The sequence below is a fragment of the Pithys albifrons genome, chromosome 8, assembly GCF_047495875.1.
Source record: "Pithys albifrons albifrons isolate INPA30051 chromosome 8, PitAlb_v1, whole genome shotgun sequence".
NCBI lineage: Eukaryota > Metazoa > Chordata > Aves > Passeriformes > Thamnophilidae > Pithys > Pithys albifrons.
In genome coordinates, this window is record NC_092465.1 from 28830704 (window position 1) to 28849235 (window position 18532).

General features: G+C 43.5%; 1 protein-coding gene across 2 annotated transcripts in view; it reads left to right on the plus strand.

Moving 5' to 3' along the window:
* SATB2 (SATB homeobox 2) overlaps nucleotides 1–18532 on the plus strand; it is a 131250-nt gene that overhangs the window by 94364 nt on the left and 18354 nt on the right. For both annotated transcript variants that reach the window (XM_071562607.1, XM_071562606.1), the window contains exons 9-10: nucleotides 247–402; nucleotides 12240–12437. In XM_071562607.1, the coding sequence (XP_071418708.1) occupies nucleotides 247–402; nucleotides 12240–12437 (354 nt within the window). The remainder of the gene's footprint in view (nucleotides 1–246; nucleotides 403–12239; nucleotides 12438–18532) is intronic.

The window sequence follows — 18532 nt, forward strand, 5'->3', positions numbered from 1 at the left end:
TCAATAAACACACTAGGAGGGGCAGAGGGAGAGGGGGAGAGTTGACAGGGCCGAGCATTTCCTATAGGAATGCACTGCAATTATTTCCAATCACAATTAACCTGATTAGAATAATGGACAGGAAGTGTCCCTCTGTAGCTAATGCAGTTTGGCATCAGCTGACTGAAATCCTTTGATAATTTCTGCACAGATGGCTGGGCTGAAAGCAGCACTTTTTTAATTATTATTTTCATGGTCTCTTGGTAGGCCAAAACCTCGACACCAACAACAGACCTCCCCATTAAGGCGGACAGTGCCAACGTCAACATCACAGCTGCCATTTATGACGAGATCCAACAGGAGATGAAAAGGGCCAAGGTATCTCAAGCTCTGTTTGCCAAAGTGGCTGCCAATAAAAGTCAGGTGAGTGGTACAGGGGATTTCATTGTTGTGGGGCTTTTTGGGGTTTTATTTTTATAGCAAACTGAGGTTGAGCCTGGACCCACCTCCTTCTCCCACCAATAAAATGATCTCTGTTCCTACAATAACAATAATAATAATAATAATAATCGTAAACTTCATCTCTGGGCAACCTGTTGTGTTTGGCTTTTTCCAGCTTAAGTGGTTTCCTTTTCCCTTTTAAAGGAGGCTAAGGGAAGGGTCAGCTCACAACCAAGCTTTTTCTACCCTTTTGTACAAACATGTATGTTTTTTCCCATGGCTGGTATATAAATTGCACCTCTGCTAGTAGGACAAGGAACTTTCAAAATGGTGGTATCCTACTCATTTGGCAGGTAATGAAATTGCTTTCTCAAGTGATTAACTGAGGGAAAGCAATGGGAAACGGCATATTAGGCAGGTGTTTCCTTTTTTGCATGCTATATATGCTGCATACGGTATCGCCATCTGAATAATTCACATCAGATCCAATCATTTTTACAAAAAGGCATGAGGAGGCACTGCAGTGAGTTCTACTTCTCTTGGATTAATTTCTTCCTTCGATGTAAAAAGTACATGCAGGCAAACCTAAGTCTGGATGAAATTCTTGAGGAGAATCCATTAATTTAAAAATTTCATCCAACTCTTTAAAAAAATATAATGCACCAGAAGGGATTTTGTGGAAAGGAGGACAGACAGATTTTTTTGAAGGACAGCAAGTGGACTGGAGATCATTAGAAGGAATTGTTTCTCAGTGGAAAGTGCTGCTTCTGATCCTGGATGAAATTACTCAGTTATGCTAGGAGAGGACATCAGTATACACACAAAAATGCACAAATGTCTATGTGGCAGTGAGAGAGTGGGATAGAAGTATCTAAGTGTATGCACTCTAAAAATACATTCTTTTCCTCTGTGCAGGGAAACAACATTGTAGTCATTAAAGTAGATGTAAAATAAGCAGTTGAAAGGCTTATAAACAAAGCATCAAAGGCTATCAAAGCACATGGGAGAGCTTTGTCCTTGTCACAGGTATTTGTGCCCTGACACATGGAGATCTGATTAATTTTTCCTTCCTCATTTAATCATTAATTTTCTTTGCCTTTTGCTTTCTCTTGTCAGGGTACAGGGGTTACAGTCCCTCTACCCCCTGACCAAATCCCAGGCTCAGTATGAAATACATAAAAGGAAAATACCATGGAACCCTCTTAAACTGTTAAATGCATAAAAATCTCATGTACCACATGGCAAAATATAATGAGAACTGGAGCTGTTAAACGAATAAAGCTGTTAAAAGCATAATGCCACTTGGCACAACTACTGTGCATTTAACGGTTTTCCACTGTGTAATAAATGACATATGTGGTAAACGTGCAGTAAATATAAAAACTGCACAATTGATTTTGCAAACGTGCCCTTATTCTTTACTCCATGCAGATATCAAAGTTCCACCCAGAATCCGGAGTGGACAGCTTTTAATAAGGAGTGTTTAACACAGACCGAATGCCAGCCTCTCTGAGGTTTGGCTTAAAATTGCCTGCAAGCTTCCTGTCATTATACCCAGAGGCTTCTTGAAATAGAGAGGGACTGAACCACCCAGCAATAATTTGGGTGGCTCACCAGCTTTGGTCTGTGCCAGCTTGAGTGCACTTTTCTGGCAGCATTGCACACCAGCGCCAAAACAAAAATAAGATCCGTAGTCTTTCGCGTGGAAAAAGAACAGGGCAGATTTTGAACACCAGATGCAAAAGGTTAAGAACAGGATCCACAAATGTTATTGTTTAAGGCAAAGTTACTGCATATAAAGGTTTTGTTTCTTCAGCAGCCGCAAATAAAGAAATGTTTCTGGGGCTGATGTTTCTTTTGTTTCACAGCCCTGCCAAAGCAATACTGGCTCCCTGGGATGACCCAGCATTTGCCATGCTGAGATGTCATAGCGCTCTGCTGGAGCATGAAAGTGGTTTATAGGAGCACTAGAAGGCAGGGACAGAGAAGGGATAGCCAAGAACCACAGTGGTGTGGGGCCTCCTCTTTCCTCAAAGCCCACCTCTGTGCCTGCCCATGGCGGGTTCGGTGTGCCTGTGGTATCCTGCTGCTGGCTGGGGTTCTCTGTGGCCCAGAGAATTGCCAAAAGCAAGGACACAGCTGCTTGTGTAGGGTATAGCCACAGTGTTATGATCATCATGTCACCTTAGGTCCAGCTTGTCTGAAAACTAATAGTTGGTTGTTCCCAGTGCTTTGCACAGGCCAGTTGTGCCAGTTGTGGCCATTGCTGGTGAAGATGCTGCTGATTTCAGCAGCTGAATTACATGGTGGGAAGCACTCATTGAAAACTGTCCATGTTTGCAGAAGAGAGAGTTTGAAAGAGGAGAAGAAAAGAGTGAGTCTGAGGCTTTGCCTGGACTCTCCGCCAAGGTTTGTTCACTTGCTATTCTCCACAGGCCTGGCTTGCGTTGTGTTGGCTTCCTCTATTATTCCCTCACCCCAGACTACTGAGAGGCTTCCAGTTTGCTAACAAGGCATGTGTTGTGCTGGGCGCTGCTGCTCTGTCAACAACAATCCACGGTGCTGTGAGATCTTCACAGTTGTAGCAGGCACTGAGTCTCCGACAGGGCTGTTTTGACATTTTATACACAGGGCTGTATGTCATGTACCCGAGAGAACATCCAGAGGCAATGGAGGCCTCATTTCATCTTCTGTCTCTGTACAGGAAGAGTGATACCCACTGAGAGCAGTTATTGCAAGTGGAATCATCTACTGGTGGAGTTAATTGACCTCTAATTTAACAATCAACCATCTTCATTCTTAAGTCATGGCAGCCTCAGTTCAGCAGCTAAAGAGAAGAGCATCTTCTAGAAACTGAGGTTGCAAATCACAGAGGCCACAAGTCAACATAAATGAAAAGATCAGAGCCTTGTGGAGGTACCAGGGTAGTATGATGAGAATTGTCTTAGAGAATTCACCTTCATAAAGATTTCAAGCCATTTGTTTTAAATATTAACTTACTCTATCATCACTTTTTTACCTTAATGTGCATTTTATTCCTTGCAACTTATATGTAGACATTTTTAGCTTTGTTTGTGAAGTGCTGTGCATTCCTTTGTATTTTTGAAGTCAGCAGGAGCGGAGAGCTCAGTGCCCTCACAACACAGCCTCCAAAACTGTTGTCCCTATTACAGCTTCCAGCTATTAATAAGGATGTACCTGCTGGACATTGTGCTTCTCTGGGGATGCCACCTGCTTGTACACTTTGTCCTTTTAGTGTGGGACCTTTATTAGCATATTGGGAGTGTTTCTGAGTGTGGCTGGAACACCAGGATTTGATTTCCAGTCTACATTTTGAGCTGTCCTGGTTATATTCAATTCATAAGAAGATGGGCTTTTGATGTGCCATTTCAGAGAGATTTGGGTGGCCTATGTGCCTGCAGAGTTGGGCAGTGGTACAGCAGAGACTTTGACCTTGGATTGCTGCACCTTTGGCCTGCTGGTCATTAAAGCTGGCTTCTACATTCAGCTCTGCAACTGCTCTACAGTTACACCTTTAGGAAAACCGTTTCCCCTGTGGCAGTGGGCCACCACTTCTGTAATACTGTTCAGCAGCATCACCCCTTTGACCTCTGCTAGTGAGAGTCCTGTCAGAGGCTGTGCTGTACTCAGCACACATTTTTTTCTTAATCTGTACAAAATGAATTTAGGAATGTAGTTCTGTTCATGGTAAACAGTCACTATCAAAGTAAATAATAGACGTAGCTGGCTGGAGTGCTTGTTGACAGTCAGAGGGAGGCCAGAGTTGGTATGAACATGAAGACCAAACTCCCCACAGTTCTCCCAGGGCAAGAGACTCTTCTTAATCAGACTGGGGCAGCATGGGGAAGTGGAGTGTGTGTCGCTGGGCATTGGCAGGGCCAATGGAACCTTCACCAGCCCAGTGGAACAAAAAGTATTTTCTTCTCAAGGGACTAGAATTTGTTCCATTTGCACTGCAGTAAAGCATGGAGCAACATTTGAAAAAACATTAAGCTGGCAAAACTCGGTCTGTGGTTTATATCTCGTACCTCTTTAAAAGTGAGCAAAGAAAGAATAAACTTGACTGACGGTTGGAGGCTGGGAGCAGAAAAGTCCTTCAGTTGAGGCCCTTTAGGTAAAGAAAAACCCAGGCCTATGGATGGAAATCACTGTTACAGTTCCTCTCCTGTCCTTTGACTTTTCCTTTTCATGTTGAGATCCCTGTCTCATTGTCAGGATTGTCTGGGAGCCTGTTCTCTGGCCTGAGGGGGTGTTAGCCCACAGTACAGCCCCACACTAGATGGGACTCAACACCATGGGCTCCTTCCCATGCCCTTACCTCCTGCCTATCCTACACGAAGAAAGTAAAGGTACCGTGAGAGGAAAGAACAATGTCACTTTGAGGAAGGATTAACTTTAGAAACCCTTTTTTTCATCCTTCCCTCTTTTTCCTTCCCAACTTATTTTCCCTTATATTCATTTGGTATGATGGGATGCCTTCTCTCCCTCTTTTAGCTTATAATAGGTATTTTCTGTGCCCTTAAACTAATTAGCCTCCAGTGATGATGAACAGCAGGTAGAAAAAGCAGCTGGTGGTGATGTGTAACGTATCGAGTGTGTGCATATAGGGCCCTTCTTACTGCTGTAGCATCTCACTGCCTTTATGATGCTGTGAATCTCTACAGCTGGGGCATATCTGTTGTGCAGATATTTTGATGTTCTTGTTATGTATTGAGGGAATGAAGACATTTCTCTCCTTGACTGAACTTGGAATTTCTTTGAAGTACCTTTAGACTTCAGCTTCCCTTATACAGACTTCTGTGCAAGCACACTGCGACCCCCATCCAGGACAAGCTTGAGAAGTGGTTTGACAGGGCCAAGTGCAGGGTGCAGCACCTGGGTCTGGGCAACTCCCACTATCAACACAGGCTGTGGGATAAAGGGATTGAGGGCAGCCATACTGAGAAGGACTTGGGGATGCTGGTGGATGAAAAGCTCAACAAGAGCCATCAAAGTGTGCTCACAGCCCAAAAGGCCAGCTCTGTCCTGGGCTGCATCCAAAGCACTGTGGGTAGCAGGTCTAGAGAGGTGATTCTGACTCTGCTCTGGTGAGATCCCACCTGGAGTACTACATCCAGCTCTGGGGTCCCCAACATAGGAAACATGTGGACCTGATGGAGTGGGTCCAGAGGAGGCCCACAAAAATAATTAAAGGGCTGGATCACCTTTCCTGTGAAGACAGTCAGGGAGAGTTGGGAGTGTTCAGCCTGGAGAAGATCAGGCTGCAGGGAGACCTCATTGCAGTCTTTCAGTACTTAAATGGGGCTTATAAGAAAGATGGGGACAAAGTTTTTAGCAGGGTCTTGCGATAGGGCAAGGGGTAATGGTTTTAAACAAAAATAAGGTGAATTCAAACTAGATATAAGGAGGCAACTTGTTACAATGAACATGGTGAAGCACTGGAACAGGCAGCCCAGAGAGGGGGCAGATGCCCCATCCCTTGCAACCTTCAAGTTAGGCAGGGCTCTGAGAGGTCTTGTCTATTGAAGATGTCCCTGCTCATTGCAAGGGGGTTGGATTAGAGATATTTAAAGGTGCATTCCAGCCTTAACTATTCTGTGATTCTGTGACAGCATCTGCAGCAGCACGTTAGCCTCTCAGCAGCTGAGCGAGTAAGGGACAATTGCGGAGCTGGGTCTTTGCTCAGGAAGTCCTTGGCAGACCTGGTCGCTGATGGTGGGCTGCTTGCCCTAACCACAAACCCACACTTCCTCTCTAGCATGGGGAGAAGCTAGTTTGAACTTGGCATGCTAGAAATATCCTCAGTGCACAGCATCCTTCTCTCTGAGGCCAAGAGCTGTAAGCAAACTTGGTGTTCCCGTGAACCTAAGGTATGTCAGGGCTCATGTAACTCATTTTTTTTTTATATTCCTGTTTTATAAGGCTAGTGAGAAACTGGCCCTCATGAAAGTACTTCCCATTTTGCCTTGAACTTTTGGATGGGGAAAAGTACCACGTGCTTCAGAAAATCCAGGCTATTGAGTGATTAACCTTGAACTGTATCAAAATACTCCAAGTAAATCTTCTCAGGTTCAGTCCCCTTCCCCCTCCCCTCATCAAGAATTCATTGAAGCCATGACAGAAGTCTCCATTACAGTTAGTCTTTTATCCATTCCAGCTTTCTTGATTAGGTTATCTGGAATCATTAGGGGGTTTATTTATTTTAATAGACACTTATTGGATTCATGGAAAGAGAGTTTGGCGACTAAGGAACAGGAGCTGAATATTAGCTGGCTCATTTTGCATTGCAGAGTCTCAAACTGAGCAGAGGGAAGAGAATCTAAAGAAGTTTGTCTAGAGGACTTCTGTGATCCCATGTAGAAAGGGAGCCTTCCCTGGGGAATGCAGCATTACTTTACTAATCTTTCAAGACTTGCGTCAATCATTGCTGCTTTTTTTCCTTTTGTCACATATGTTGACATTTTCTGCACTGATGATGTGGGTGAAGAAATGGCCTTTTACATTTATTTTTGAGATTTATTCCTGAATCACTCTTAGTAAAAACACATTTGCCTACTCATGCTTTGACTGGAGACCCTAGAAAATGTCAGCACAGAAAACTAACTGTATTATTATTATTATAATCATCATCACTATTAATATAATAATAATATGGTTATTATTATGGTGGCTATTATTATGGTTGTTGTTATTATTATTGTTTTGATGGCTGTTGTTGTTGTTATTGTAATTAATTTTAATGTAAGTTCAGGGAAGCACAAGGTCAGTTTAGCTGCAGTTTTGTCCATGCTCAAAGCATGTTGCCTGTAACTAAGTCACGGTGGACACCCAACTGCCACCTCCTGCGGTGAGTTTTGGCAGAGATGCTGTTCAAAGCACGAGCACTGGCCTGTACCCCTGCACAACTGTGAGCCTGAACTCTTCCTATGTGCTTTCTTGTCCTTAATGAGAAATTTGGTCCTTGGCAGACTGCAGGTCAGCAGATCTGCAGGAGGCAGTTTTTGGGGCTGGTATATTTGTGCATACCCTCACTGGGTGCTGGAAAAACTGACCTTACTCTAGTTTGGTGCCTTCAGCTGCCAGAGCAGCCTCCCCTGCTCCAGGGTAAGCCTAGCAAAAGTGAAAGGGTCAAGCTGCTAGAAAGGGCTCAGGGATAAGCATCAGAGATTGCTGCACCAGCTAGCTGTCCTTGGGGGGTTTGAGTGCGCCAAGGCTCATGCTTTGGTGTAGTAAGCGTGCTGTTTCTTTAACAGCATAAAAGCACAATGGGAATGATTGACTTCCTGCAGATTTTTGTTGTTGTTTGCTTAGCTATGTGGAAATGTATTTGATTAGAAGACAGAGAAAGAGGTTAAAAATAGGACATTAATATGATATTATTTGTTTTATCAAATAAAATGCTTAGAAAATGTTTATCTTGTCTCATGAGAACAACAAAAATAGAGGCCAGCACTTCTCTGCAGCTCTCTTTAATGAGCTAAATTGGGCTGCATTCTTGATGCCTCCAGAAGTTTTGGGGTGAAATGAAGGAAGTTCTGAGCAGAATTCCTTATAACCACAAGCACTGGGTGTGCCTGAATGTAGAGCCAAAAGCATCCTTTAATTGTGCTGTTTTTCCTCCTCTTATTTTTAATGGAAGACATTCCCATTTGAGAACCTACGAAGCTGACATTAAGGGCTGGATTCTGCCACCCATATTGACACTGGCATGTATCAAACTCTACTGGTAACTCTGACAGCCAAGGGGGCTGTTTGTGCAGTGGAAGGAGACCTGTGATGTGCAGAGGAGGCAGAATCAGAAACACAGCATTTTTTGGGTCTGGGGAATGGTATGATTTTTGTTAGATTTTCAGAATACGTTCACAGAAGTTGTATATTTACTTGTAATACATTGACCTCAGATACTGTGGATGAGTAGGAGAAAAGATGATAAGATAGTGTCTCCTTCACTTTTCCTTCTTCATGCCAATAATTATAGCTATAGATGAAAATTCATGGGGAATGGCTGTAGCTTCAAGAATTTCTGTATGTTAGCATTTCTTAAATGAAATAATTCTCCTGGAAAGCTCTGTGTAACATACACAGACCCCAAAGAAATAAATAAAAGAAAAAAAAATTGTAACCAAAAAACCCCCAAGTTGAGATTTTTAACAGTAAAAGGAGATTTTGTGTATTAATAATTCATGAGTTCTCATTGAACATGCACGAAGAAACGGTGCTATTCAATAGAGAATACTGTCATCTGTCACTGTTTTATTTGACATTTACACTTTTTTTTTTTTTGCCTGGTACTGCAAAACTTTCTTGGATGGCGTGCTAAGATTATTTAAATAAATAATTTTTAAAAGCCCATGCAGACTTTTTATCTGTACATGGGGAAGGCGGTTACTTGCAATCATAAGGAACGTGTGAGTAAGCTGCAGCACTGTGTTTTCTCATGTATTAGTCAAAGCTATTGCCTAATAAACAGCCCCATAAGATGGATGGAGAGGGTCTTGAATGAATGCCTGAATAAGAAAGGGAAGGATAGAAAAAGAGCAACGAAAGGCCAGATTCAATGCAGATAGGTGTACGCACGCGGGGGGTACGCGTGTGGATGGGTGGGGGTGAGCGAATAATGGCTGCTGTGAAGAAAGCTGCCACAAATACATCGCTGCCGCTGGTGCAAAAATAAATATTTATAAATGGGTGTTGGGGGAGATCCAGTCCCGCACAATGTGAGAGAAGACAGGGCATTTAGCACAATGACAATTCAGTTAGGCGCACCTTGCAATTTCTTGCTAATATTAGGCTCATGGAAATCTTTCTGCTCTGTAGGTTAGTTATTATTTATAAAAATCACAGAACCAGCTGATACATTCATAAGCTAATTATTGTAGCAGCTGGGTACACATGGTGCAATATGTCTGAGGCTGTGAAGTATCACAGATTTCTTGGGGCCTGCTGTGGTGGGGGGTGTGCTGTTGAAGGCTAGATCCCTTAATCTGATCAGCCAAGCAAATACTTTGTGGGGAAACTGGATTAATATCTCTCTAAATACCACGGATGTGTTTCACCTTCAGAACCAGGCTCCTTTAAACGTGCCATTAGCTTGTCTCCTTTGGGGAATGGAGAAGTTCTCAGGTGTCCTCAGGATGGCGGGGTCTTTGCCTGGTGCCTCCCTTTGCCAGAAATTAATTTGGTTTGCTCATGTCTGCACACATGGTCACACTGCAGTCTAATCTCTTCCCTAATAGCTCCAAGGTCAGGACCTCGAATGTTGCCAGGCAAATTGAGCACTATCCTTCTTAAAGACTAATGGCAGCAAGTGCCTAGTCCATAATGAGGCCTGTAGTGTTGCTCTAAGTGATTGTAATGAGTGCTGATTATAACGGGACAGATAAATCAAAGTGCAGCAGTTGCCATTGGGCTACCCGGTCCAGCTCGAGGAAGGGGAGGTGGCCCTGCTGAGCCATCCCTGGGCACTCTGCAGTGCCCTGCAGCCCTCAGGGAGTCCCAGGAGCTGTCCTTCCCTAGGGCCTGCCTGGCATGGGCTCCAGCTCCACCAGGTGCAGGGGTTTGTGTGTATTTTCTGTTACACAATGGGTCTTCATGCTGCAGCATCCCCCAGGACATGTTAAACATACCTGCTTGAGACATTTGAAAGAGTTCAGTTGGAGACTTGTTCAGATCCCTGAAAACAAGGAGAAATGGGAGCTTATTTTTTCCACAGATGGTTTATTTTCCGATTCAAAAGTTATTTCCTTTGTATGGAGAAACCCCTGAGAAAACACTGTGGAGTTGAGAGATTTTCTTCCTGTCTTTTCTCTAAAACAGAGAAAGTTTTTGGTGTATTTTTGAGCAGCAGAAAGAGGAGAACTGAGGGTAGGGGCTGTGGCCAGATTACATTAAAATGCAGACTTCACCTAGCTGAGAGATTGCCCAAATACCAATCAAAACACTTTGAAAATATAATATAGGTTTTCTTTCCCTAAGTAAATGACTAGATATCTTGTTTTCATCCTTGCCCCCCCAGTCCTCCTAGTTTATTGCAAGAAAAGATCAGGTCTGCACAAATGTGGCCTCTCACTTGTAAAAACAAGGCAGTGTTGTGTTACAGATTAGTTTATAAATCCCTGGTGGCTTCACAGTTCAGTGCCTACAGCTGCTGCAGATGGGCCTGGGTTTTTGTCTCTTCGCTGTGCTGCAGCCGGCAGTTGAAGGAGAAAATGGAATGATCAGGTTATTAACATGTAGGCCGTGAGGAAGAGGCTGCACAATGAGAACAGCTGGTGTTGCTGTCTTGGCTGATGCAGCGGAGATAATCAAATCTTGCCTTTTTTGGGGGGGTGAAGGCAGAAGACACAGCAGAGAGTTAAGACAAACAACGGCTTATGATATTATACATGGGGTTTAGAGTGCACGGTAGAAGTTGTCAGTGGCTTACAAGTTGTTACACAAAAAAGCAATACCAAAAAGTCCCCCTGTGGGCCAGTAATGAATCCGGCTGTTCAGCTTTCTCTGGTCACTGTTCAGAAAAACACAGTTTTGGCTACTTCTTATACTGAACATTTTAACATTGATCAAGCTATCTTGTAGGTATTGTAAGGTGCCTGTCAAAATGGTGTCAAAATGCTGAGCTGCAGCTCGAAAATGATGGGTTATAAAGCTACTAGGTAAAATATTTTGACAGGAGTCAGTAAGGCGTGTTGACAGCATCCTCAGCATTATCTTCTCATTTTCTGTCGTTTGCATTGCGTCTCCTGCGCAGGCACAGGAGGGGAGTCACTGTCCCCAACCCCAAGTGGGCTGGCTGCTGGCAGGCAGGACAAGGCTGGTTGTGCCCCTACTCAGGGTAGGTGCAGCAGCAACCACGACCCCTGGGCAACCTTCTGGGGCAGCCAGGTCACCACTGTCCTCACCTGAACAGCTCTTGCCATTGGGCTCCCTTCTTGCCTTTGGAGTTCAGGGTGGTTTCCTCTTCCTGGAGCACTGGTGCTTTCCCCTCAGAGATCTGAGCAGTCAGTCCCTGTGGAGAAGTCCTACAGCTCCTTAGATACAGCAGCAGTGTTTTAAAGGTATTTCAAACTAACAGGAATAAAACCTACTATTATCATCTGTAGCTGGGTTTAGAATTACCTCCGCCAAGTATCTTGATCTCTCTAGTAACTTCTGCAGGACCCTGTTTGCTGCTTTTGTGCTAAATACTAGAGGTTTCCCATTCTGTGAGGCTCCTTCTTCTCTAAGATTTGATTATTTAAAACTGTCCAATGTCGGTGGGGTTCAGAGCTGGGGGCATCAATGCAACATAGTGACAGCAAATCAGAAGTCTCTACTTGACAGTATCTTCTTCTAAACATTTTCAGTAGTGGTTGAATTTCTGGTTCTGCAGCTGCAGGTTGCAATGAGAATTGTTAGCAAGTCTCAAGAATTATGGCTCCTTTTTGCTTGGTTGAATGAGGAAATAAAGGGGCTCTGAAATAGAAGTGAAGATGCAGCTTTGTTTCGACAGTGGTTTATGTAGGAAAAAACATTTATATCCGAGCATTTTAAAGCTGGTGTGAATATGATGGGAGCAAGAGGCTGTTCCTCCTGGTTCCTGCTAAGCACTGCTTCTTGTTTCAGTTTTTCCTACTTGCAGGAAATAGAATATATCAAGGATTTGTCAAGACCAAAGGGCAGCTGAGGGTAAGGGGGGGTTGTGTGTGAGATGAGACCAGTGAAACTTGCAGCACAGAGCTTTAAGTGTAGCTGACCTTCTGCTCACATCTGGTTCCTTGGTGCTCAGTGAACTGACTGTGCTGACTCTACCATTGCAGGGCTGGCTGTGTGAGCTGCTTCGCTGGAAAGAAAACCCAAGCCCGGAAAACCGCACCCTTTGGGAGAACCTCTGCACCATTCGCCGCTTCCTGAACCTTCCCCAGCATGAGAGGGATGTGATCTATGAGGAAGAATCCAGGCATCACCACAGCGAGCGTATGCAGCATGTTGTCCAGCTCACTCCCGAGCCTGTGCAGGTCAGAGCAACAACTGCCTCCTCAGGGTGTCTGTGTGGGAGTAACACAGGGGGTTTGAAGAGTGTAACATGGAGAAATGCTTTTTATGTATTGACTGAAACTTAAAAGTACTTCTAAAATGGCCGTGGTGAGCATTTTGTGGGGAATGGGCCTTCATTTCACAGCCTCCTTAGGACTGTTTTGCTCCTCTGTACAACATCTGTGACTAGTATGAATTTTTAGTTTGTACACCCTTGTCCTATCCTTGTCTCAGGGGTTAGTAGAATCAGAAATAAATAGATACAAATGTGCATATGGAAAACAAAATTAAAATACTGTAAGTCTTTTCATCTTTGCGGTTCCAGCTTCAGTCAGAAGAGAAAATCAGCATTATGCTGATACTAATTAGTTACTACTAATACTAATTAGTTATTAGTATTTCTAATAACTAATAAGGCATGTCACAAAACCAAACATCTGCAGATGGTCAAGAGTGGTTCAGGAGATGTTTTTTCAATATAAAAAGCTGAGGCAACACCTCCCACATTGGACCTTCCCTTTTAATTGCCACTGGGTGCTCGGTGCCATTCACCTGATCCTACTGTGTGACCACTCTAAGTGTCATCCGTACTGCTCTTCTCTCTGATCATCTCAGGTCCTTCTCCCACCTTCACTCTCCCTGTTGTTATTTGGTGGTGGATTGTACCACTTTGCTGTTCTTGCTGTGAACCTTGGCATTGAGCCTCTATTCTTTGTTGCTGCTCTTGTGCTGCTGCTGCCAGCTATCTAGTCACCTCTTTTTAAAGGCAAGATGTTTTTCTGTCCTGTTGTACTGTCGCACCTGAAACACGTAGGTCTCACTCAGATTAATTATTGCCTAGTTCAGTCTCCTTTGTATCTTCTGCTAACAACTTCCTGCTTGCTTTCCTTTTGGTCTTTGCCTGAAAGAAAAAAATCTGTTTCCTGGGATTTGCATTCTCAGAGCTATAAAGTAGAGGAAGTGTTCTCAGTAATTCATGCTGCAACTTTTGTCTTCCATGTTCCAAAACGTTTGTGGAATCATGGAGGTAAGAAGCTACAAAAAGGTAAAGAGCTGAGCTAACATGGGAAGACATGTAGACCTTTGTAGATTTGAACATTCTCACCCAGTTCTGATGCTCCCAGCAAGTGGGAATATCCTCTAAGAGAAGTTAGAAGTTTCCCTGGGCTCTTGTGTGTGACCTTGATGATTAGCCTACTTTGTAATGCCTTCTGCTGCCACTTTTCTGCATTGTTCAGGTTGGCTCTTGTGAGTGACACTTTACACTGCATTGGAATGCTGTGCATTTGTATTTGTCAGCAAGTTACAAAGCCATGGATTAATTATTTATTACAGTCAAAATATGAAAAATGAAGAAAAATAAATGGAACCAGCTGGCAACTACATACAACAAAACTCTCGAGACCCTGGTATGCAGTTGATGTAGTAGGCTTGTGTTTTGAGGGTGCTGCATTTTAAAACCATGTTTGCCCATCCAAAAACCCCAGTAGGTTTCTGAGTGACACATTACCAGTGCCAGGGACAGGAGGCTTGCTGTCCACCTGCTCCCTACTCAAAAGATACCCATCACCAAGCAATTTTTTTGTGTAGCTTTCAGTCTCTGGGACTTGAATTGCTTGAAGCAGCAAGGTTTGTTTTTCTGGCTTTGCTGTAAGGGTCAGTATTATTAGGTAATTAGCCATGAAGAATCAGTGACAGCATCCAGAGATGTAAAGCTGAGGTCTTCACACATGCAACCATTGGAGATTTTGTGACACCTTACGTAAGGGTAAGGGTCTTGGGCCCCGATCCTGGCAGAACTCCAGGCCGTGTAATTACATTCTGCCTATCTGAAATTCCCTGCGTAGTGTCAAGTGGGAAAGCAACTCTCATTTTCTTCTCAAAGCAATGGCGGGTGCAGAATGTCTGTGGTGCCCGGCTACACTTTAGCAGCAGGTGGAAACATCCAAGAGCTGCAGTCACCGACCTACTTTGCTTTGCAGGCTTTGCTAGCATAAACTGTGCTGTAAGTCAAGCCCTTACCTGCAGCCTTGATATCAAAACAACACTCCTTGAAGAGGATACAGTGATAACAGCAGGTGCAGTGCGGTAACATCCAAGCAGGCAGGAAGCTCTTACCTCTGCTCTTGCTTTATCCACCCCATCTTTCTCTTTGTTCTTGTGGATTTGGTGTGCATATGGTAACGTCTGTCTGATGCTTGAGTCTCCTGCTCCTTCAGCTGTAAGACTGGGAGACCCTGAAAACAGGCTGCCCCACACTGCTTCCAGAGCTCCCTGCCACCATGACTGAGCCCTCTCTGGGCTGGGGATGTCTGTTTGTCAAACTTGGAAGAAGACCCTGGCTATCATCACAAGAGGCACGACCAGGCAGAAGATAATGAATAGATTTCAGTCTTTTCCTTGGTATGGGTTCTTGGAAATGGTGAAGATTCATTGTGATGAGTTTTGTGCACTTCACTTGCTGATTACAGGGTTAAGAACAGTCCAGTGAGTGAATCACCTCAAGCCGGGGTATGGTTTCTGTCCTCTAAAGGCAGGGTGTGCACAGTGGGGTGGTTGTTGGAGTGCTGTAGGAGATTATCTGCACACAAGTTAGCTCTTGATGTTTAAGGGATAGTTGTTTCTTTTCTGAGAGGTTCTTGGCCTCTGTTTGGTATTACTAACCTACACCTCACTTTTTAGCTTTAGGGTCAAGGTTTTAAAAAGAAATTATTTTTTTTCTTTCTTCCCTTAGATTTTTCCAGTCAGCAATATATCAATCCATTTAATCAATTATTTTCCTGTTTCTGAAATGAAAAACATCTATAGTGGAAGCTCAGTGCACAAGAACTTCCTCCCTGCACACTTGATTTATTTGTTATTGTGCTGAGGAGTCATTAAATGCAAGCCCTGTGGAGCTCTGTCACATGGTTGTGTTCTCTGGTAGCACTGGGTGGGACCATATGGATGTGTCAGTGTGGATTTTCCTTCACATGCTGGTTGCAGAGCATCCATGCTACACCTACATGTTGCTCTGCATGCAGGCTGAGCTCACCACAGCCTCTCACTTGGTTTTTAAGGAAATTCAGATGTGCGCTAAGTGGTTCTCCCTCCATTCCAGTGCAGTGTAATGACAAAGTGCTGCTGTAGGACTAAGAAGGAGACCTGTGAGGTTGTTGCTAGCTGGGATACCGCAAGGACAGCACCTCTGATTTACAGAATGCCTGAGCCACCAGGTGTGGGATCCTGACTGCACCTTTGATCCGGCCCAGTCTGGCTTGTAACTGTGTGCAAAGTACTCCCTTTGCAGTAAGAAGTCCTCATGTTTCTGTGTTTCACTCTCTGCTCTGCAGAGATGCAGGTACCCTGTCTTACCTTCCATCCCTTGCTAAATCCCACTGTTCCTGGGCTGTTTGCTGGCATCAGACCTTTCTGGAGTGTTAATGCTGACAAGTGCCTACAGCTGCTTCCCATTGTCAACCAGGGATTCCGTGTTTGTTACAGACATGCTGGGACACTGTAAATCTAATTTCTCTCCTTCTCCCACTATTCGTCTGCTGTGTCCAAGGTGACCACTCCAGAGAGTAACCATCTTGCCTGGCACTTTAATATAGTGCTAATTTATTGTTAATTGCTGGGGCAGAGAAACCTGACTCTGTTGGGAAGAGTATGAGTCAGGTAGTTGTCTCTGGAGTGTCGGGGTGGATAAGCCAGTTCTCTGGAGGAATGAGACACCATTGCAGTAAAGTACCTACTTTTCAGAGAACAGGGAAACCTTGCCTTTCATTTCTTGCATAAGTTGACAGATAGATCTGCTGAAGCTTGTAGGTACATATTGATTTAAGAGCAATCAAATGTTTCTTTCTGATGCACTATTACTTTTGTCACTTTTTAAAAATTATGTGCCTCCAGTCTTATTTTTCTCAGAAGCTTTGATTCAGACAAATCTGACAATTTATAATAGTTTAGATCATAAATCATGGAGGAACATTAGTAAATAAAAGGAGGCATAGTAGAAAGCTCTAGGAAAGCTCTTTTGTGTTGTGTGTTCACTGTAAACATTGTGGTCTCTCTCTAAATATGCAGAAAATAACTTATCACAGAAGTAAATAAAATACTGATTTTGTCACTTTATGAGGGATGGAAAGGAACAAGTATTTTAGAAATGACAGTGAAATACAAAAGCGTGGAACATGGAGCCCATGTAAAAATGGGTCAAGGCAAGTGGCGATGGCAGTCCAATGAAACTAATTTCATATTCTCTTTCTAGAAGTAACAAAAGGGGAATGAACATCACAGTAGTGCTTCCTAATGAAATATCTGATTCTAAACAATGTCTTGGAGTTCACAGGTCACACAATGCATAGCATGCAGATGGAAAAACAGTGAGACTTAAATTTTCCTCTCTTAAAAAATAATATCAATTAATAATATTTAGCAATCATAGAGGATGAGTGAAGCAAAACCGTTATTCCATAGGGAAACACAGTGTGCTTAATGATCTCTAGGATGATGTGCACAGTGAGGTTTTGCCATGTTTGTGTGAGTTACAGCAGGGGATTTTGCATACTGGAAATTAGGACTGAGTTATTTGTGAGACTTGGACAGAAATTACTTTTCCAAACCATGCTAGCTCTCTAACTGTAGTGCTTACTGTTTTCTTGAGACAAATTTTTTGTGGGGATGGTGTGCTCTGAGACTCATTCTTAATGCCTACACCCTGATAGTTTCGCCCTTTGATCATTTCTCTGCACCCAAAAGACAGACCATAGATGGATACCCACTTCGTCTTGATTCCTCCACCTCCTTAATCCGTGGCTGGGTGTGATGTCCACTCAGACGGGGGTGGTCAAGACTAGTGAGACAGTTTGTACTCAGCAAACCCAGATGGACTTGAAGAGATATTTGTATTCCAGATTTATTCATTCCCCTCAAAAACTCAGAGCTTTGGTTTGGGAAGGTTGCAGCTAGAGTATATTTTTTCTTTGATTTAGAACTACAGAGGGAAATGCATGTCAGAACGAGGTCTGTGAATTTCATGAGTAGAGAATATCTGTCTTCCTTAGTTGTTATGCTGTTGCTGTCTTATCAAATTTAGACAATAACCATCAATTTCAGTATCTCCTTTCAATCTAAACTTGAAAAACCACTGAAAAATATCTCAAACCACGTAAGTTCTTCTGTGCAGTGTGAAAACTTAAGGCAATATGTATTACAAATGCCACTTGCTCTGCATTTATCTCTATTGTGTGTGTGACTGCTTATGGGTGGGGATTGGGGACTTTCTTCAAAGCAAGCAGTATATGCAAAACTCTCAGAAAGCTTCCACTTCCAAGCTGCTTTCTCATGCTGCTCCAGTACCTGTGCTCTGTAGTCAGAGATGCTCTGGTTTTCCATCCTTTTGGTGCACACCATTGTTCCAATGGGTCACAGTAGCTCAGGAACCATTCACAAGTTTGACAAAGGCAACAGGGGCACATATCAGACAATGAACCCTTTACATTTGACTCTGAGGTGTCCAATAGATCTTCTAGTGATTGCTGGTTACCACAATTGCAGTGGAAATCTGCTGAGCTGTAACTGCTATAACCAAACCTGTGATGGCATCATCTCAACTGTTTCTGTTTAGTGTGGATATCTAATGTGGCTGAAAAATGCTGCTGATTTTTATTAACATTAAGCCTGCTATTCCCCTTGAATGATAGTGGGGAGTGTACTTGCAATTAAAGCCAAATTGCTTCTGTTCTGAAATTAGTTTAGGTTTAGTACTGTTTCATTTAACCCTGGAAATAGGAGATCAAATAAATTGCATAGTTTTGGGGGTTTCTGCAATTACAAGTTTAGTTCTGTCAGAGTAGTACATCCTTTCCATATTTGTTCAGACTTCTGAAACTGCGAGGCCACCTCAGTGCCACTTGCTCCTGAACAGCTTTCCTGTGGTCCAGGATCAGCTAAGCACAGGGCAGGGATGAGGTGGGACTCTGAAGCGAGGAAGCCCTGAGAGCATGAGGCTAGTGTTTTCCTTCAGGAGCTTCTTACAACAGAGATGACTTTGAGGGTACACCTTGAGTGAGGCTGCCCCGGAGCAGTTCTGTTT